At 46.2% G+C, this 22509-nt stretch overlaps 1 protein-coding gene across 1 annotated transcript in view; it reads left to right on the top strand.

The window, feature by feature from the left end:
• The window catches only part of LOC119169876 (uncharacterized), a 154139-nt gene extending 144248 nt beyond the window's left edge, over window positions 1–9891 (top strand). Inside the window, exons 4-5 of the mRNA XM_075890384.1 lie at window positions 5620–6024; window positions 7640–9891. Coding sequence (XP_075746499.1) covers window positions 5857–6024; window positions 7640–8770 — 1299 coding nt within the window. The 5' untranslated portion in view covers window positions 5620–5856 and the 3' untranslated portion in view covers window positions 8771–9891. The remainder of the gene's footprint in view (window positions 1–5619; window positions 6025–7639) is intronic.
• Window positions 9892–22509: the final 12618 nt, after the last annotated feature.

Below are 22509 nucleotides of genomic sequence, written 5' to 3'. Positions count from 1 at the left end.
TAACTCAGAGAGTGATGAGAAAACAGGAGGTGAAAGTCTGAGATACGTTGAAATACAGGCGAACGTATGCAATACATGTGAAAGTATGAGATAAGTTGTCGTCATGGTTGTAAACACGTCACAAAACAAAAAAAAATCTTAGGAACATGGGAATTCAGAGAGCGAGAGAAATCGAGAGATGAGAGACAGAGAGAGAGAAAGAGAGTAAAGAAGGCAAGTCTGGGGAAGCGTGCAGGCATCATAAGCGATCAGGTAATGCAACTGCAGATGCACAAAAAATGTGAGCCAGGACCAAGTGGTCGTGCTATGGCTATTATTTTACCCCGGCAAGCAGACTCACGAAACATTTTCAGCGTGACTGGGTGTTGAGGAGGCGAAAGCAGCAGATTTACGAGGTGCAAGTCTGTGTTTTTTGTTAGTGTGTGTTTATGTGCGTGCGTAAGTGTTAACATTTGCAGCGTGACTGGAAGTTGAAGAGGCGAAATGTTGTCTAACGTTATGTGCGAACACTACCATGATAATTGTGTGTGTGTGTGTGTGTGTGTGTGTGTGTGTTTAGTGCTTACGCAAGCGTGAGTATAGGCTGAGCACTTGTGTTCGGCGCCGGTGAGTGTTCGTAAAGTTGACGGCTATCGCTCACGTAATACATAATGTAACGTATGCACCGGGAGGAGGGATCCCACAGTTCCTCCGACCTCCAAGCAAACTGCGCTCATTCTTTGGCGTACAAATCGTCTAACGACGTGAACCAACACCAGAGATAAAAAGGAAGACGCACGTTCCTGCAAATAGGAAAGAAAAAAAAGATATTGGAAGCGAAAGAAAAATGGCTAATTTATTGAAGAAAACTCACCGTATACATCACAAAGAGACATATTTCCTAGAACCGCTGCCGTACGAGCAGTAGAGGTATTACTTTTATTCCGAGGAGAGAAAGACTCGCATGACTATCGCAAGGAAAAGGAAGTTTCATGTCGAGTGGTAATGGGGGAATATCAATGGACAAGATAAGAAAGAATAAAAGAAACCTCGCGATTGTTCGGCGGCCACACGCCCATTAAAGCAACGCGTGGCTCGTACACCGTAGCCACTAGAAGTATTACGTATTGAAGGCAGGCCTTCCGACCCGTTTTTCTTCTTCAAGCGCCCATACTTGTTGATTTCTTGCTTACAGGCATATCGACCTGGTATTCTTTTCTTTTTGTTCTTTTGCTCCTTCAGCTTCTTTTTTTATTTCGTGCGTTTTATGTTGCCGCAAGGAAAAGAAACGTTCACAACAGTCGAGCGAGGCTGCGGTAACGCAACCTGCTTTTTTTTTTCATTCGTAGACACGAAGCTGGTGGCTGGTGCAGTCATGCGGATGGCCGTGAACTAAGCGTGCGATCCGGGGACTCTTGTCACGAGAAATTGCTGCGTAATATCAGGTGCGCCGGATTAATTCACCGGGTGCTATGCCGATGCAAGGACGGAAAAGAGGATTACGATATTACGATTGCACGACAAAGAAGCGCCCACCACAGAGGTGCCCCTGTTTGTCTGCCTGCTGTGAGCCGACGAAGCGGGGATGTGTCGAAGGATACGCTCTGTTCTCTGCATTCAGGCGGATATGAGGTCAGATAGGAGGCGGCCATGGCAGAGTGAAGTAAAATCTTGTGCGTTACGAAAACTTTGGAAGGTTGGTGCTAGAAAGAGGTACGAACTACCCTCTTCTTCTCTTGTATACAGCGATATGGTTTTACAAGAGGCTCGTTGTAGATGCATGTAGCCAACCGCTCACCCTAGACTACTTACTTTCACTACGTTTCCTTCCATATCATTCCTTCTCTCTCTTGATGCATATATCTTATAGCCTCATGCACACAGTACTCACGTATTCAATAACGTACGTGCTATATTACGTAACTTACACATACCACAATGTGTATCTGCTAAACTACGTATATATATTACTTATACTCAATATTTCGTACACCGTGCATGATGCATTTTAACATTTCAAACAGTCTGGACAGTCTAATAGTGTGATTTTCGTCAGGTCAACGTGGCAATTTTTCAAGCACGCTTCCTTATTTTAATTCAGTGAATAGCGTGACGCTGAGCGTGATCTGATCAATAAGAAGCCAGATTGACTAACGTCTCATGCTCACCACGCTGCCTTTGATTTTAGGCTCGTTCATATCCCTGTGTGGGCGTACACCTGGTATATTATGAAACGAAATGTAGGGATGGGACAATATTCATTTTGATTCGCTTAAGGGACGTCTTGCCCCTTTTTGTACCCATGATTGGCCTCCGTTATCACGGTGTTTCCGAATTCCGCGCATTGCAGGCGACAATCTGATGAAATAAAACGTGCGAACCCTTCTTTTTTTTACGTGCGCGTACGGGTGGCTTACTTGATTAATATTTTGGGAACCTCTCACAGCTTGTGCCCTAAATATAAGCAGACGAACGTGTGATAATATACCCTCGCGCGATTATTTGCGCACCTGTGAGCTGCCTTACGCAACCAAAACTACGTAAACAATTGCAAAGAAAACGTCTAGACTTGCGTAATGCATGACATAATAATCTGTGGCGTTATCAATGATGTCCCTATGGATTCTCGTTTCCTGCACAACGTCTGTGCCTTTTTGTGCGTGCCACTTATTTATCGGCATCCATTTTAATTAAAGTTCATTCTGCAACGATTATCTGGAGTCCCCGGCACCCGAGGCACGCGGATGGTATTATCGAAACGGCTGCTGTTTCGTACACGTACGTATATGGGACGTTCCTAGGACAGTCCGCGTCGAGTTCTTCCGTGGGACGTTAGCATCGGGTTCATTCGGCCATGACCGCCGAAGAAGAGCAGACCGGCGCCGTCTGCAAGACGTCGTTGTCGGCGGCGAGCGCGACCGGCGTAACGAAGCGTACCCCGCAATGCCTGGCGTCGGCACGCCTGACAGTAAGAAGTTATGTAGGAGGCTGGATCGGAAGGCTTCCTTCTCCTGCCGAACGGCCACGGCATACCGTTAGACAAGCCACGAAAGGGAGAGAAAGAATCGAACAAGAAGAAAAAAAGAGGGGGGAGGGGGAGACACGTCGGCCTTCGCTCCCGATAACGTTGAGCCGGATTCCAGATGCGACAGCTTGCGTGGCCGGATGCTCTATAGATCCGGCGCAGGTGAGGTCTCTGGAGCGATATAGCCCGTCTGGCATGGCGCTGATTCTGTAGTGTACGGCGTGGGTTGGTGCGTATACTCGGACACGCCCGCGTGCTTTTCCTAATAGCACAGTGTCGAACTCGATCCACTGAACGGAGCGTGTCGCTGATAACGCTTCTTCCTGTCCATCCTAAATCAGTTCTGCTAGAACGTGCGATACCCAGAGTACGATCTGGTTCACCTTCTTGACTACCGTACCTAGCGCGCTGAACTTTGTCGTAAATATCACTTCAAACGGTGGTGTCTGCTCGGACGTAAAACTTGCGAATTGCATTAACGATTCTGTGCAAACAGCAGCAAGCTATATGGGGTGGGACGCGATGTGGTAAGGAGCGGATTATTCTCTCAGCCCGTTATTTGCGCACACTGAAGTTTCTTGTGAAGAGGATTACCCGCCATACGTACCGACGAAGACGAAGGAAGATAGAAGAGATGCCTTCGGGCTATAGCAACTCAAAAATTGTTGTTTTACACATTTTTATGGCCCTTGATAATTTTGTGCAGTTCTCTCAAATTATTCATTTAACTTCCTGATTAATCGTTGTTGTGCGTGTACCTTTTTGTTTTCTCTTAGTTGTACTGATGATGCACTGATGCACGATTCACCGCACCGGTCAATGCTTATGGCTTCCAAGATGTTGTATGTCACTTTGTCACTATATTTTGATAAAAAGTTTTGCAGTTCAAATAATACATTTTATTTTTGTCCCTTTTCCAAACCAACAGAGCAGCGGTGAATCAAAGCTGTCTTCCACTAGCTTTATGAGCCTGTCACGTTTATTACAAGGGCCCACGATAGCACAGTGACAGTTACACCTACATACAAACTTAAAACAAAATAAGAACGAATAGGTACAATCGGCAGCAAAAGATTGCGGGACGTGCAGCGCGTGGCGGAGCGGTGGAAAACTGCACTGCTGCGCCACCTACCATGACGTGCACCATTGTGTCGAGGTTATCGGCGATGGCTTCTGAGATTAGATCCAGCAGTGGCGCGTTGTCTAAACGTGCCGTTGCTAATCACCGAGGCCGCGTACGGTAGCCTCGACATCATTCCGCGGCATGGTAGACGGAGCAGCAATGCAGTTTTCCGCCACTCTCCACGCGCTGCACAGCCCGCAAAGTTTTGCTGTTGAATGTACATCAATGTAAAAACGATACATCACTAGGAAACATGGGTTTGCAGCGCTGCGGCAAGAAATCGCTAAGTTTGTGGCTTTATGTAGTACGACCTGCGCTCGCATATCCGCAGCACATCTGATCGCAGACCAAGGGTACTCGGGTTATGTGTTCACCGATCAGATGATCAGGTGGTCGCTACAAACGCAGCGGCCGATGGTAAAAAATTGTGAAGTAAAGAAATCGTCTCTGCGATGGTGTCACAAAAATGAGAAACCTAACCAGCTGACGAAAACTTACGAACTTTTGATATAAAGCTTGACAACAGTGGAATCGCCAAAAAACGGCATTGGTCAAATTCCGTGTTTAGATACTTTAAAATTTCCTTTAGAATTTCTTAGAAGTCACTGCATATGTGCTTCGGTGCAAGTACCTATGTACCGCTAGTGCTTGCGCCTAACCACTGGCCACATTGTATTGCTTTAAACTAACTACTTCACTCATGTCAACATGTCCCATCAATTCTTGATGGAGTGGGTGTGGAACTAAAAGTATCTATAGAGCTATAGCTACCTCCTTTCTATTTTGGTAGAGTTGTGGTGTCCTCATTGTGGTGTATAAACCAAATGCACACGGGGTTCACATCTCATCATTTCCTTCCCTCCAACTCTAACTCTCTTTGTTACAGCACTTCGCGATAAAGGAGGGCAGGTTCCAAACCGCTATGCAGGATAAACGACCGCCCCTTTTCGCTAAAGTGCGTGGACGTTCATCATAGATGGCATTTTCATGGCAGTTGTGTTTCAAGACGTGTCAGAGTTTCCGTGTGCGATGAAGTGTGGCCGCCGAACGACTGGAGGAATACATGTCCTACATTTCGGCTCGATGCGTGCGCATATTCCCTTGTCCACGTCCTATAATCAAGGCACGCCACCCAATGCCTCAATGTATCAAATTCGCGCCTTTTAATCTTCGCGCACGGCCGAAATGTCAGACACGATGCTGATGCGTCAACCCCTTTGTAAAGAGTGCACGATGCACGCTTAAGTGTGCTCAAAAGACGAAAAAAAGAAATGGGTGGTCTATACGGATTGACCCATCCCAGCGTGTCGCAGCCTTTCGACCCTTCGACGCCACGCCATACGTGTCTATAATTTGTGACACCAGTTCGTGCAAGCGTGGAGAAAAGGGGCTAGAAGCGTCTTCTCAGGGGCGTTGAGCAACTTTTGTTTCTTTTTGCGTGGTCCATCAACCCATTGGCCTACAATAGAAATCCTCTCTTTTCTGATTGCAGGTTGAGCTGTGGGCATCGAACCGGACTGACCATCGTCGAGGCGTGAAAGACCAACAGAAACTTCCACGAGAGCTCGCACGCAGCGGCCGTTGTCAACTTGTGCCGTTGCACTAAGGCGTCAAAGCGGAGAGGATCATGAAGCCCTGATGGGCTTGTGCTTGCTCCTTGCGACGTTCAGTGTCCCCCCACGGGCTAAGACTCTTCTAGGACGCGTCAGTCACCTCGTGGTGTAGTGCCATGGCGTTCCGTAAGGGCGCCAAAGAGATGAAGAAGCAGTCGTACTACGTGTGGTTCCTGGGGGCCAAGGAGTCCCGCGGTCTCCGAGGACTGGAGTACATCGGACCCGTGCTGCGGTTCTTGCTGGAACGGGAACGGGAAGTCGAGCCGCCCAAGGTAACTCTACAGGTGAGCCGCGTCGTATATACCTTGCACGAGAACTAAACACAAAAAACGGTTTTTTGTCGCATTTGTAAATTTCTCTGTCAAGATACCACGAATCACATGCATGCGGTGCGAAAACGCTTGGTAAGCAAAAAAAAACGCGCAAAAATGCGTGTGGTGACGCCAACGTGAAGTTCCCGCAACCATCACGTCATAAATTATGATACTGTCTGTTTGCGTCTACCTAGTTCTACAGCGATAAAATGAAAGTACAGGGTGGGTCAAAAGATCACAGGCCATGTTCCCACAGCAATACAAGAGATAGTGGCCTGGAAACATTTCAGTGTCCTCTCCCCCCCCCCCCAGGCCCCTGCATGATCACTTGTCATCCGAGAGACTTGACATACCAAGTTTCTGAAAGTTTAGTTGAGCACTATGACCATAGTATAAAAAAGAGTTATTCATGATTCCAACAGAAATTACGGCAGGAAACTGAAAAAGTGGGACCTTTGACATTCATTACAATTATTTTCTAATCTATTGATGAACTTATCGCAAAGAAATTGCCGGTATTTGAGCTTTTCGAGTATAATCTATTGGTCAAAACTAATTTATTGTTTTACTTTAATATCCATTTTCGATGTGTGCTCGCAATTCTGCTACTTTTCGACAACACAGCCGACTACCCGAGACGTGACACCCTTCAAAAGTTTTGTTCAGACATTTAGGATATTCGTGAAAAGGCTGCTTTCCGTGCATAATATATAGTGACGGGTAATAGATATATTCGAATATTAGGAATGATAACCTGTTCGTATACGATGAAGTCGAGATGTGTGCATACGATACATTTAGGGCTCTGAAAGTAGGAAAATAGCTCTTCTGTATAAAAAGGTTCTTCAACCAAGTGATACCCGTAGCCGGGCTAGTTTTCTTTTCCTTTCGTAAAGAATAGCGCAGATAGCACGACATCATTCCAACATACGGCATCCGTTATGAATTAAAGCAGCTCATGAAAATATTCCTCGACGGTAGCTGTATGGGTGACCACAGTGGAGGCTGAATGTATGGCAAGGCTCTTGAGAGCTATTTTTTTGCTGCGCTGTGTTCGCGTTGTTTGCTTCTGATTTTAAAAGTGGCCATAAAAAGTTTCTAGGCTCTTTGTAATGGAATCATTTCTTATTAAATACTAGCGAAAATATAATGCGAGCAGGTTGTTACGGTGTTTGTAACATCTCTTCCTCTCTGGGGCGCTGTTACAATGAGACTCATATCTGCGTGTTCATCGGTACACGGGAAATTAGAACAATTTTGTTGAACATTTACGAAAAAAGTAGAGATCTGGTCCAACGACTGAAACCGATGTCAAGCAGACTAGAGAACTTTGTGCTACAACCCTCTTTTTGTGTTGATTTCACTTGCCGTAAGTGAAGGGTTGCTCGAAGAAGCTCACGTGACTTCACCACTTCATATTGGTGTAGACCCTGAGCTGCGTAATAAAATGCCTGACGAAGATGACGTACTATACTCCGCGATGCGTGGTTGAAGCCGTATCGCACTTGTCATAACGGAAAACGCAGCTTGTATTCCGACCGCTGTTAATTATACGTGCGTATTATTCATTTTTTGTACACTACAGGTCAGCGGTAAAGGCATCAAGATGGTGCAGAACATCGCTCGTGGCGTTCGAGGCAAGATGGAGCAGGTGAAGCACCTGATCCCACAGCACTCAGTCACGTGTGTGCACCAGGATGGTGACCTGGTGTGCTGCATCTTGCTGCTCTACAACCCGGTCACCAGGTGCCCCGTGCACGTGCACGTCTATCGCTGTGATTCTCCCGAGACGGCCACCATGCTGCGCCAGCAGCTGCAGCAGCTCGTCGAGCGGCCCGACAACCAAACCAAGTTCCGTGAGATTGAACATCGGCTGGCAGCCAAGGGATTGCTGCGCGAGCACTCGTTCCATCACCACCACCATTCGGGTCCTCCACGTATGCCCTCCGACGGAAGGACCGAAGACGGTTCCGAGGACCGCAGCGACGTCTCCGAGGAGGAGGAAGAAGAGGGCCTCGCCACGTCGCCACCCCGAAGGCCCGCCGCAGTTCTGCCTCCTGCGGTCCACGGCGCGGCATCGGTAGGCTCAGCCACATCCAGTGACCGGATGGCGAGCCTGTACGCGTCTCTGGCCGCCGAACTACGCGAGAAACTGAGCAACCCCGACCGCGGCCCGCTTCTGCTGCCTCCCAAGGACTATGGGACAGTATGCAAGAGGTCTTCAACCAGGCCCGAGGGTGGCTCCAAGTCAAGCAGCGGTATCGGCTCCGACGAGCTTCTGCCCCGTGAGCTCGACTCGTCATCTGATGATGAGTGGCCCGCCGAACCACATCGTCAGCGGGAGCAGCGCAGAAACCGGCGACCAGTCTCCTTCCCGGCCGCCTCAGCCCCTCCAGCAGCGGTTTTCGGTGCACTGCCTCAGAAGCACCGCCAGCCACATACGCCACAACGCCAGGCCCAGACGCCGCAGCCATACCGCAACGGACAAGTGCCACACCAGCAGAGGCCGTTTTCGCAACAGCAGCAACACCCACCTGGCCACCGGCAGTCGGCGTCGTCTAGGCAGATGGTACTTCCCGAGTCAAGGACGTACCAGCCACACCATCAGCCACAGCAGCAACAGCCAGAACCCTCGAGGCAACACAACCAGAAGAAGAGCAGGGACTACAGGCACAGCTTTGTTGAGCCGTCGACACGTAGACCTCTGCCTCTGTGAGAAAGAAACCGATCGGCGATTCGCAACCAGTCGCTTGTTCGCGACGCAGAGCGAACCAGTCTACACAGATGCCAACCGCTCATGAGACGACGTTTACACGACAACGACAGCTTCCAGTGACAGCCGCAGCCCTACATACAACGCCGCTCTCAACTGTACAACCTCACATTTGTACAAGTCGTGTAGAGCGGCGCACCTCCTGAACGGTCACTCAGCCTAGAGCCAGCGCGTGAGACGTGGCATGGAGTGACATGCAGAGTCAGAACCGCCACTGAGCAGAGGTCCATGAATACAATGAAAACAGGACTTGGAAGATACTGGTGATTCTTCTTTCAAAGGGAAGAAGAGAAAGGAGAGAAGGCAGTGGTTTCAGGCTTCTGTGGGACACTCCTTGAGCGTGAGTGTGAATTATATAGAAGCGCTGCCGGAATACTTCAGGTTACTTTCGGGAAAAACGTGATGAACTGAGCATAAAATGTTAAGCAGGACCGTATAGCCGGGAAATAAAGAAGCTTGGCAGGTACTTGCAACGAGTCCCACTTTGCAACGAGGGAATGTGCGTCGCCGGAGCAGGTTTCTTCATTACGACGGGTGTTTCACAGCAGTGTGCACACGCCTGGTCCTGATCGTGGCTTCGCGTCAAACGTGTGCTCAAGATCTCGCAAGAGGATGTGAGATTCTCTCGAGACTGCAAATTTTTCGGGACATGGAATCGTTTCGAAACGAGTGTCATTATAAGTGTTGTTTTATAAGATATAGAGCTCACTCAGTGAGCTCAAATTTATACTGCGTGTCAAGTACAGCAAGCGCCGTAGATATTTGAGAAGACGCAGCTGATTAACAATCCTCCGATAAGCGAAAGCAAATCGGATAACACTGGGGGAATATGTGAACCAGGCCCTTCCAATGCCACCACTGCCAGCAGCCTAACGAACACTGGAAGCAACTACACAAGCTTGGAACACATCTCCAGAAACTTCGTCCATAAGAACGATGTAATGTTTTTTTTGCTGCTAAGAATATTAACTAAACAAAACTGCACTTTGCTGAGGCTGCGTGCTCGTGGACTTGTTTTTGGACTTGTTCAAATGACGCTAGTAATAAAAAAACTAAGAAGTAAACAGTTCGTGGACTTTGTGTTTGATATTTATGGGCTGTCCTGCTGTGCTTTAGAAGCGAGAATAATAAAAAAAAAACACATATTGTAACATAACGAGGAGAAGGCACATATTTTTATTGTTCACTATTTACGATGGCTATTGTACACATTTAATAGCATATAATGAAGGCTACTAAGCATAGAAAGCAAACAAACTTACAAGTGCATTTTGTTTTTGTCAAGATATTAGTACTTGTGCTTTCATTTGTGCGGAACGACCACAGCTTTCTTTCGGCAGGTGATCCCGTTAGAAATATTCGCTCGAACATATGTGAATGACTCATCTCCAGCGTGGCACAGTCACAATTACCACGTTTATTATAATGACTTAGTTCAATCAGAATATGCTTATTTCTCAATCCTGCGACATAGCTGTAGCTACTGGACTGGTGTGTGGTTAGCTATGTTATCAAACTGCAAAAACTTCAGACTATACCGTGTACCTCAGACGTAGTGGGTATCCAGCAAGCCCAGAGGTACGTGTCAATGATTACTCAAGATATATTGCAAAAATACTGATGAAGTGCATACTGTCGATCCAGTAAGCAAGAGACACAACAAGAGATCCCATGATTATTGATGTATAATCATTGCACCATCATATCCACTAATGCTTAGTTTTCATTACGGGCCCAGCAGAACCTCTTGTCAAGTGGGAAGTGTCCCAAATGCGGTACATTTTGTAGCCTCCAGTACACATACTGCTGTAACCGAGGTAGGCTAATGAATACAGCAAATGCGGTGCAGGGACATACATAAAGATGCATGCTGCAGATATAGTGGGCAATCAGCGGAACCAAATTCAGCTAACGGGCACTACATATATTCTTTGGGCATCCAACAAAAACTTCGATCAGCTAATGATCACCGCAGACTAAGCTCATGCTGCAGAACAGGTGAGCATGCAGCAAAACTTCAAGTCACCTAAGCTGTACTAGAAGTCTCGTGCATTCCACAGATTCAATAGACAATAAGGGGGTATGGTAGGGTAAACCCCCGCAAGTATCGAATTAGCGATTTTGACACCAAAAAATTCACTGTATCCTGAGGAAGAAACCTGTCGAAGCCCGACGTCGATCGGCCGCTCCAAGCGGTTTAAATGTCACACAAGTGCACCCACGCGCCCTCTGTCGTAAGCAGTATGAGCACAAAAAATACGTTTTCTTCAAATTGCGTTTTGTGTACATTTTGGAACTTCAATGTGCCTTTTCTCAAAATGTATTGAATTGATTTCGATGAAACTTTGTATGCGTGAGCCAAATTACTTTAGAAACAATTTGAACTAAAAAAAGTGCCGATTTCATAAAACATGGAGCTGGAAAAAATTACACAATACCTACCGGCCTTGGCGTTGTGCAAACAGTCATTTTTTCACAAAAACTTCTTAAAATTATACTATTTTCTTATTTCAGATATATCTCGCGAGTCTCTACAACAACACGATCGAATAAGGTTACATTGCTTTCGATAATTGCAGAAAAAAGGTACACCTAATAAGTGAACCTCCTTTAAAATTTGGGAGTGGGCTATCGGAAAGCCAAGCAACCTAGGCTAACAAAAAGGGTGTCACTTGATACATAGTAGAATTTTTGTGAGCACGTAAAATTTCATGGAAATACTTGCAGCTGTTTCTGAGATATCACGCTAAAACTGAAATATATCATTCACCCTACCTTACCCCTAAAGCAAAGCTTGAGGTATGCTTGTAAGTACTGCAGATCCAGCGTAATACCACAAAGTCAGTGGATGTTCAGTATAACCGCATGACAACTAACGAATTACCGTTTCTTCTATGCCCCTTGCACATCCAGTGGTTGTGCAGCGAAAGCCGGAGTCAGCTGATTAGTACAAACACGTTCTGTGAGTACTGCATGTACAAGTGGTGCAAGAGGCAAGCTAGTGACCAGTAAAGATCCGGAGTAGGCTGTATATTTAATTGGTTTTAGGGAAAATTGAAGCCCTCTTACTGAGCATAGATCCAATACAGATACAGAGAACTTGACTGGAAGACGTCTTCAGAGACGATGCATGCAGACAGCTGCACTGAGCGACCAGAAACATTCGAAGCCAAAAAATAGAGGAAAATTACCTCTATGAGTACCAGGATGATGTTAGAAGTATTGAGTGCTGAATGTCATAAGTGACTTTCATATCTAGGCAGAAATATGCAAAGAACAAGGAATATATATGCCAGAACATGGCATGAGCATGACCTAATAACAAGTGTTTTATTACGAAGAATGCAAAAAAGCAATGCGTCATTACAAGGCAAGGAAAACCTCAAAATGCGCAGTAAAATAAATAACTTCTCACCCACATATAAGACATGGTGGCCTTGAAACGAACCTGTCTGAATTCTTTGATAAAGACTGCGTTGGTGACTTTTCACGCAGTGTTATCTTTGAATGTGAACACTTGCCTGGGTCAAAACATATCGTCATTTTCGATGGGGGCCGAGCCACATTTTTTATGAGAAGCTGAAGTTTCGGGACTGATATGACCCCTTCCTCAAAAGCTGGCAGTATCGGCATTCCCTTTCCATGACGTGTAGATGGCCGTGTGCGTATACCAGAAGTATTATTCCTTGCAAATGGTTTATCTTTGAAAGTACGTCCTGAACCTGCTGTGATTCGAGCAAATAGCCTTCTTACAGCTTAATAACGTCGGGCGTGACAGGAGGAGCATGTCGGCTGCAGACGTAGCCCTCCTGGCTGGAATATCCGGCAATATCAAGACGCCTTTAATAAAGTACGGAATCTTTAAAGTTGGTCATAAGCGTATACTATTCGCTCTAATAATAATGAATCGCCAGGCATGTGAATAATGCGGCATTCACAGTGATGCGGAACTCTTCACAAGTATGTATACCCTTTTAACTACTCAGCGCATCTTGCAATGCATGGCAAAGTGGGGCTATTCATGCCTTTGTACCGCACAGTTCACTTTACTTCTCACCACTAGTCCCAGCTGGTACGAACGAATCACGTAGAAAAATGTGTCAACAGTGCCTCAATGTGGTAGTAGATTTGAGGCTACGATATAGTTTACAGGGCGTCCATCTATGGATTTACATGTGCACCCTTTTATGGGGCATACTGCTGCAACTACCCAGTAGGCTTGCACTGACGTCAGCTCACTTGGATGACGGCTACAGCGCCCGGCAACTCTTAGTCAAGTAATCATCGAATGACTTTACTAAAGACGTTAGCTGCCTCATGAATCAACTGCCGGAAAAATTTTTAGAATTCCTGAAGTACGAGCGGAGTTACAGGTAGTTACACCTTTAGGTTCTTTCTCTCTCCTTCCTATCTATCTATCTATCTATCTATCTATCTATCTATCTATCTATCTATCTATCTATCTATCTATCTATCTATCTATCTATCTATCTATCTATCTATCTATCTATCTATCTATTTATCTATCTATCTCGCCATTTACGTTTGTATGCTCTCTCCACATGCACCAAATTTTGTGTCACGTGGCGCGTGAATAGACGACGAAAGTTAATGACACGCCCAAACATAATAATAATGACATGGACGCCATGTACGACATAATTTACGTCTGCCTCCTAACGTTGTGCCGATTTTCAAGTGACATGTCAACCTTCCTAATTCATGCTTCGCGTATCATCGATTCTCACTATACGCAGGATCTGCCAAATTTTTGTCGAGGAAACAGTCAGTGATTTATAGCTGATTTTAACAATTAATGGTAGGTCCCAGACCACGTGCTGCGCTGTTTGGATTACGTGTTCAGAAGAGCCTGGTCTACCACCAATTGACAGCGTTTTCCGGAGATTTTCAAAAAATGCTGCACGGAACGTTTAGGGATGCGTCCGTAGAACTGCGGACGAGACGATGCAGTTTAGTGGAGAAGCCTTGGGATCATGAATTGTTACCCTTAGAAAAGTGAGCTTGATGGACAACTTAGCAGGGCTTGCACAAAGCTGCGCTAACCTGGGTCACATAATAATCAGTGGGCACCTGGAACGCCTTCACTTGTCTAAGCTATTACTCCATATGATCTGTCTCTTCCAACTTCTGGCGACATTGTACTATGCTTAAGCTCTCTCTCTTAGTTTTTGGTTGGTGTGTGTATTTGTATCTATGCGTGAAGGCGACCCGTGGTGATAGCAGCTCTGCTGTACCATATATGTGCCGCAATTCCTGTACCATATAGGTGCCGCGAAATTTGGGCAAACACCACCGGTGGTCGGCACTCTTTCGAAGCCCCGAACTCAACGACCAAACCCTGTCCATCCAGAATGACCGCGATCGGGACGTCAAGCCCGATCTGGTGGTCTCTAAGTGGGACTAGCCGGGTTATGCGAGGTCTACCTAGCGTCTTCTCTGTACCTACATGAAGTTCATTGATCATCACCATACCACTACTCGCCACAGTGGTCCATTAAATATCTAAATATTAACTATAGAGAAGACGCAGAAGCCGAACACCGACTATAGGAGCCGCACGTTGCAGCTTCTCTTCTTAAACGTACGTACCGAATGCCCCGAGGCGGTGAGTTAGAGCGAGCAACTTCATGATCGCGGCCATTTTCTATCTACGACATATGACATACTTCTTCTCTAGCTGCTTTGCTGTAATATTTATGTGTACGCATCATCTTGGAAGAATCTCTAGAATATATGTAGGCACTATTGGAGCCGAGTGTGGTTCCTAGTCTTGGTGATGAATGGACGCCGTGACAAGCGAGGAGCCTGGAGCATTCCTGATGTTCCTGATGAGTAGCTGCGTGGAGATGCGCACTCCGTAAGCTCCCGGCGATGAGAAAAAAAGCACGCCAAACTCGCTCGCGCTCGCCAGTGCGCTCCTAGCGGTGAGAACGGAAGCGCGCCAAAAGTGTTTGCGCTCGCCTCGAGAACAAGTGGGCACAGCGCGACGAAGGACTTGCCCCACGCAAGAGTAGCTTCTCCCTTAAAATAAGTGAAATGGTGGAGCTGCACAGAACTATCAAACTGTTTCACGCTCATACTTTCGTGTAAGCACCCGGCCAAAACATGCACCTCATTTACAACGAAAACGACAGATATATTGTAATATCATTAAATAAAAAGCAAGATTTTTTCGCAAACAACTGAATAATTACGTAACACTGTGTGAGTCTCAAGGGAAACACATTACGTTGTCTCGGTCGAACAATCAAGATATACGCCCAATTGATCGGACCGCGTGTAGTTTTACTCAGTCGCACTGACGTTATGTCGCAGCTGGCTGCACCGCGCACAGCTCTACATTAAAGCGCCACTAGAATAGCGTGACGACGTACCGTTTCGTGGAGCTGCAAGGTCCACGCCGTATGTATACAGCTCTGTAGATTCAGTATCAAACAGTCGAGTGGTTACGTAGGCGTTGCATCAATCGTTACGCGATTCGAAGCGATCCGTTCACGCTCGAGCAGACTAATCACTGTCTCAGGGTCATTGCACGCGTTCGAGTCTCCTCTCCTCCAACGCTCACTTGTTTAGGAAGAAGCTACAGGAGGACGCAGATAGCTACGGAATTCATCCGGTAGAACTCATTCATCTCATCCTCCGACATCAGGCTTCAGGGCCAGCTGACTCGCTGGGTTTGCTGGTTCCATAAGAAACTTGTGCTCGCCTCGGCCGACGCATCATCGAAACTATCGGAGACTGTAAGTAAAGCCGGCTATCGCGAGGTGCAAGAATCACCCGAGCGAGACATAAGAGCGCGCACTTCGAACGTTTGAAGGTGCGCGATTCAGATCTCACGCGTTCCGCAATATAACCCCGGTCACGCTTGAACGGTATCGAGTCTCGAGCTGCGGATGCCCGCGACTTCCGCATTAAAGCCACCCGCCCCTTAAGTGCACAACTGCAGGCCGCGTTGCGCATTCCTTGCTTGTGACTGCTTGAGCAACGGGTGTGCTCAGTATAGCAAAACGATTTAAGTCGCAGGGCCAACGACCTCGCGAACTTGAGCTTTAGTTCTCGTTTTTATTGGCTATCCACATGGGCTCATTCGTCTTTAAAGTCCCGTATACCCACGAGACTATATCAGTCGGAGATGGTTACGGCCAAATACCACACTTACTCTGATCAAAATCTTCATCAGCAGTCTATAATTTTTTTTTTCATGAGGAGAATGAAAAAAAGCACCTATGTTTTTTTTTTCCTCGCGCCCACCTTTCCTCCACGTCTACGGGCCTGGTCCGTGCTATTCGTTTGAACGTTATAAACTATTATCGTAAGTGTGATCCTAAGTGCGACGATATTTGATATGTTGACAGTGTGAGCACAAGCACAAAATGGCTGTTTCTTGAATTCTGTTGTCGCCTTGTTGGTGTTTTAGATGCGGAAGCATCTTATACTCGCGCCTTGTAGTGCGCCGTCCGTGCCGTCCGCACCGCTTCTCGAACATTCGACAGCTGACGCGCGCGCATGCGCCGTCGCGCCGTCGCCCACCATCTGTGTCGCGCGCGCTTCTCCTTCGAGAACATTCGACAGCTGACAGCGCATGCGCCGTCGCGCTGTATATATACTCAAGGTCGGCGCTCGCTCGCTCAGTTGCCGCTCGTCGGTTGGTTTGTACGGCGCGTCGACGTCCAAGGTCGCGGTGAAATGAATTCCAACGAATCCACAAACACAATGATCGACGTCCCTTCGACCAGCGCCGCCCTTTCGCATACGTGTGTACGTGTTCACTCATTTAACACCCCCTCCTACAACCACGTTAACCAATTTAGCCATCGACCCAAGTAAGTCGCAATTTAACACCCCATTTCACAACCACGTTAACCAATTTAGCCATCGACCCAAGTAAGTCGCACTTTAACACCCCGTTAACCAATTATATGCTCCGCATCCTCCTCAGTGTTCCCCTGAGGAGGATGCGGAGGCAATTTTTTATTTTGTGTACCGTATACGAATACACGAACCCACCCAGTTATCATTTGCTTTGTAACCGTAACTGTAGTTTTTCCTTTGCAGTTGCAACACGTTGAAGCTTCTAAGGTACCTCAAGGTTAATTTTCGGGGCTTGTTAGAATTCACAGTTTGTTGAAAATCAAGAGAAAAAAAGTTTAGTGGAAAGGTTAGAAAACAAAAAGAAAAACAAATAGAGTACGAAAGGCATTCTGCCCTTCTAGTTACCGCTCACGGCAGTCACGTGGACGAACGATACTGAATAATCGAATAGAGGTGGGAAGTATCCATGCTTTGTAATTTATAAAATCTTTCGAGAAGGATATATAATGCTTATGCGCTTCGCAGTCAAGAAAAACCTCATACGACCAAACGACGTCGAACAGTGGTTTCTTTATGTGTACTTTTTTTCATACTGTACAGTGCCTTGCACGGTCTATACCCTGTGCAACTTCGTACTGACGAGAAACCTTTGATGGACTCTCTCCAATTGTTGAATAATAATTAATTCAGATAATGTTTTAAACTGGTATACCGCGCACAAATAGGCCCCGGCAGATTATAAACATCTGTGCGATACGATAATGCACTTATACAATTCTTTTTAAACAGCTATAGACCTTTCTAAAAAACTTGAAGACGCTTTAGCTTCGCTTTTAAGAGTATATTGTGATAGCGTGATCTGACCCCGTTCACATTACTTTGTCATTCGCTTGCCAGGCTTTGGTTCTTACTGGACATTGGGTCGCAAGGAAGGTATCTTGTGTGCGCATAACATTGGCCACTCGAAATTCCAACAACGCACGGTTACCCGAGTACAGTTACGATGTACCCAACTTGCCATAATCATAATATTGCGTGTCAGCTGAGAATAAATTACACGACCTTACTTAAACAGCACGTCCCTTCGCCACGTTCAACTACAACAAAGACACCTTCAAGGTCTAGCAAGACCTCACTCAAGAGGTTCGCCTTAAGACCAAGTCTAGCGGTATACTGGAAGCAGGAAGCAATCACGCATCCGGAGCGGCATGTGCTTTTGCGAAGCAACCCTGTACTTTTTGGAATCAACAGTACCTGAAAAACAACCCTACCTTCCGGCAGCACTGAATTTCTTGTTAACTCATGAAATTGATTGCGTGTTTAAACGAGGCACGAAGTGGGCCTGAAGATTTGTAAGAGTCGAACAATGCACGCTTTAATTAGAAACTGTATCTATTTAACTCTTTATACTATAGGCACTCGAAAAACAGTATTAGGCCTAGTGATTTTCTTACTTGCTGTCAATAGTTTCACTCTACTGACGGCTTGCACAAGTTGGCAGTTAACGCTTTTTCTCTCTTCTTGTACACACCAAAACTTCACAGACGTTACTCAAGAATTTCTGCAAACGTTTTTTGCCCTGCTGTAGGTTTTCATTATGTAAAAATTCTACTAAGTTTATTATCATTCCTGCGCAACATTGGTCGCTAACCTGGTAGCAGAGCCACTATCTCGCCGCTGTAGTGAATTGAAGAGGCAGGAAACGTGTTCTTGCAACCTCCGCAACATATTTCCCATGTTATAGATTACATCACATAACAAGAGTGAGATAACGATAACGGGGTAAGAGGGGTATACGTCGAAAGCAGCCGATAATTCCTTAACCTCATTCACCGCAACACGGACGACCTGACAGATATACCTCGTCGCGCCCTTAACGTTACGAGGTGTATGCGCGCGTAACAACGCCATCGGAAACGAAATCACTCGAATGCGTAGTACAGTCAGTCTCGTTCACAAGGCAATGGCCGTGCGCTGCCCATACACACAGGAGCTGCATTGCTGCTTCAGGAAAAGGGCGGTGGCATTCTCCTAAAGCGGGCTAAAAGCTCTCAAGCCGAGGAGTTGAGCAATGCAGGAAGTGATTTTCCTCTAACTGTCCGTCTACTTGCCCGAGCGCAGGGCACTGCTACGTCCCGCATTCATTCGCACATAGCTAGATCTGCCTGCCAATTGTATGACATTTCTCCGTGAAATTGCGAAGCGCGATTCCAGCCAGAAGTGCTGTTAGCGTTTGCTTGTGCAGACTTTCTCGCATTGGAGGTGTTGAGAAAAGAGGTGGGGGGCAGTTTCTGAAAAGTTGTGGCACATCTAGACGAACAAAACTGTGGTGAAGCTGTAGAAGCAACAAAAATGAATGAATGAATGAGTGAATGAATAAATGAATGACGATCAGTCATCATACACAAGACTTGCGCCACCTGGATACAAATCAAAGATATGCTTAGTCACCAATACAACGTAGATTTCACAGGCTAAACAAACGATGTGTCAGCACAGGTCACAGCGCACAGCTATTCTTAGATATGATTGCTTTCCATTCGAGGAACCATATGACACCTGTTATGTTCCTAGCAGCTGGTGGGGTTTGGACTTCTGCTAAATACGTGCTACTTTACAGACATTGAATAGTTTTTGGGGCCTACCACAGTGTCTTGGAAATCTCTACAGTCCAGATTGCAAATATATATATATATATATATATATATATATATATATATATATATATATATATATATATATATATATATATATATATATATATATAAATATAATTATATACCAAGATATGCTAATAATGTTTGCAGCTGAATTCATTTGCTCCTTTACTGAGCTCGGAAAGGAGCTGGACCATCTATCCCTCGGCCAGTCTTTCACATCGACCTGCGCGGGTATAAATACGGTACTCGCCGTGTCTTTTCTTTGTTCTCCCATTCCGCTTCCACCCAGCGGTGCTCCACCCCGGCTGAGTGGTGTGCCAGCATATCTCCGCACCTATGACGGCGCACGAGATCACGTCGCCACCGCTGCAGTCTAAGCGGCCTCGTTGGGAAAGGAAGTCATCAGCCGCGGCGAATCGATCAGTCACCCCGATATATACCTCGCTTTTCTCACAATTCGCATCCTATTGTTCGTCTCCGCCGAGGATCTGGGCCGCGTCGAAAAGTCGTGGCGCTTTCTTTCTTTCCCCTTACATCTCCCTCCATCTATGTCTCGGTGCGTATGTGTGTCCGATTGTCTAGGTTACTTTTTGAATGCTTTTTTTTATATTTGTATTGTGCTTCTTCGTAACTGCGGCGTTCTACTTGACCGTGCTTATTCGTTAACGACTCAGTCGCCACCATTGACCACTGGACCGATCGTGCGTATAAGGAACACTGCTTTGGCTGAGCGATTCGGTAAACCACTGCCAAACCTATGACATAGCGACATGGGCACCCTAGCAGGGTGTTCTACGGTCAGCACCATGGGACTGCCCCACAACCCGGCTTTTGCTTTCTGATAAAGGTTGTATACGTCCTATACGACCATAGTCAATCCCTTTCTTTTACATCTTTAGGTTCCCCCTTGGGGCTTTCGTATTTCCGCTGCTACACGGGCTTACAACCGAGTGCTGTCCGAAACAAAAACGGTGTCTCGCAGTACATGCTGTACTTACAACTTCTGTACTGACAATCTATTGCTTGATACACGAGCACTCGTCGCTTCTGCACTGAGCGATGTAAAGCAACGACGGAAAAAAGAAACTTATCTATCAAACGACTGACCTGGTTACACTGCAGGTTATCACTCATTCATTTTCCATTCTTGTATATTTGGTGAAGATTAGAACGTCACTCACGGTATGCTTAGGTGCAAGGGCGTAGCTGAACTTTTTTCCCGGTAATTGGGTGCGAGGGGGTTCAAGCATAGTTTAAGGACGTTACCATTCCTGGCTCACCATTCTCCCTCATCATTCCCTCACCATTCCTGGCTACGCTCCTGTTTTGGTGTATTTATGTTAGACTGCGGAGAATACATGAAAATGAGGATTAAAGTTAAATATCTCCGCAGTGTTCCTTCAGCCGTGCTGAGAAAGTAATTGCGGAAAGGAGTAGAAAAAGTGAATGCGTGAAATTCAAAGATGGCATGCAGCGCACAAAGATGACGACGTCCAGGATACTGAAGAAAGAACAACCTGAACACTTATAGAATGCCCGCGAAGGTGCGTATTTTTCGAGGTCACTCTAATCATCAGAAAAAGGCTTATGCGAGAATAAAATTCTATAGGAAATGAGGTTGGGGAGTAAGTGTAATGTAGCTCATCCGGTGGAACTACGAAACTATGACTGAGTAACCTATAAGATGCCGGAGTTCACCGGAACTTCAGCATCTCCCTCCCCCTCGATAATTGCTCAAAGCTGTACATATCCTAATACAGGGGGCCACGAGAGCAAAAAAAAACGGTATGACACTTACAAAAGAGTTAAAGAAGAATTTTGAGAATCGCTACTGTAAGAGTAATCTATCTATACATATTGAATTGTGGAAACTTGCGCCCATACGTAATTCTGTACAACCCCCCCCCCCCAACCCCGCAAGCAGGAGCACTGAAGAAGCGGTGGGCTTTAAACTGCGTTTCTTCGTTATATGCAGGAGGCAGCGCTAGGTCAACAGCGGATTTGGTATCCTTAGCAAAATTAGCCACCTTCAGTGTTTCCCACTGCTTATAGCATTCAGAAACGACAACTGTAGTGACAAATTATTCGTGACGCACAACGAATATCACCTTCATTTTGTGGCTGCCCTTCCGGCGTTAGCTCAAGTTGTCAAAATCGCAAACAAAGAAATGCACGAAGATTGTTTCGACGAATTTGTAAATGCTGCGTGCATAATACCCTACACAGAATGACAACCCGATCAGGTCGACGCACATTGCAAGCTCTGGATTCCTTGAAAGTTGGAGCCGCTCCCAGGAAGCTTTTTTTGACATCTTAAACTCTAGTATGATTTACCTTGTATTGCCTACTGTATCATATACGCTACATTAACTATTCATTGACCAGAGTCCAGCAACTGGAATCAAGTACATCGCTATCTGGGTATGGCTGCCGGAGACCGATATGTGTCTGCGCATTTCACTAGTTAAGTTTCCTTCTTCCGTACTCTATTAATTTCTTCCCCTTGCTCTCGCGCAGGGTAGCGAACCTGCTACAAGCTGGTTAGCTTCCCTGTCTTTCCTTTGCTTCGTCCCTCTCTCTGTGTTATAGTCTTCACATACACTGCTAACTTGCAAATATGTATTTGCGTCAGCCTGGGAAGTTATGAGTTGAGGCGGCCCCCCATGATAACGGCCAAAGGATTTGGGACAGAATCGGCGCCAATGGTCGTAGGCATGAGTTTTTTTTTGCCATTGACCAATGAACTTGATGTCCTGTCTTGTTAGGTTTAATTAGAATTCCCACTTTCGAACATTAGCAGCGCGTGAAATATTTTAAAGACACGGGCCTTGGTACTCATAATCGCACTGATTACCACCGGGCCCAGTGATAACGTGCGTATCTCTACAAATGCCTAACTGACTCACCGCTGCTACCATGTTTCTTGAAAAACATGGTGAAATGACCAAATCTCTTGTTTATCAGTCTGCTATTCTGATAAGAGGTCCTCTGGGTGGGTCGATCAGTTAAGGTTCAGCTCATGAACTTTTGTGTGCGTTCACTGATGCACTGAACATACATTTGAGGTAATAAGTTTGAATTGTGTAGTGAAGTGTCATCCGGCCGACTACGCCTTCGCCGAGCTGGTGGTCACTAGCTTTCTATACTGTGCCCCAGCCAACATACATGAGCGCGCAAAAACAATTTCGA

Source organism: Rhipicephalus microplus, chromosome 3 (assembly GCF_043290135.1).
Source record: "Rhipicephalus microplus isolate Deutch F79 chromosome 3, USDA_Rmic, whole genome shotgun sequence".
Taxonomy (NCBI): Eukaryota; Metazoa; Arthropoda; class Arachnida; order Ixodida; family Ixodidae; genus Rhipicephalus; species Rhipicephalus microplus.
The sequence above is the reverse complement of the archived record's forward strand: the minus strand, read 5'-3'. Positions and strand labels throughout refer to the sequence as shown.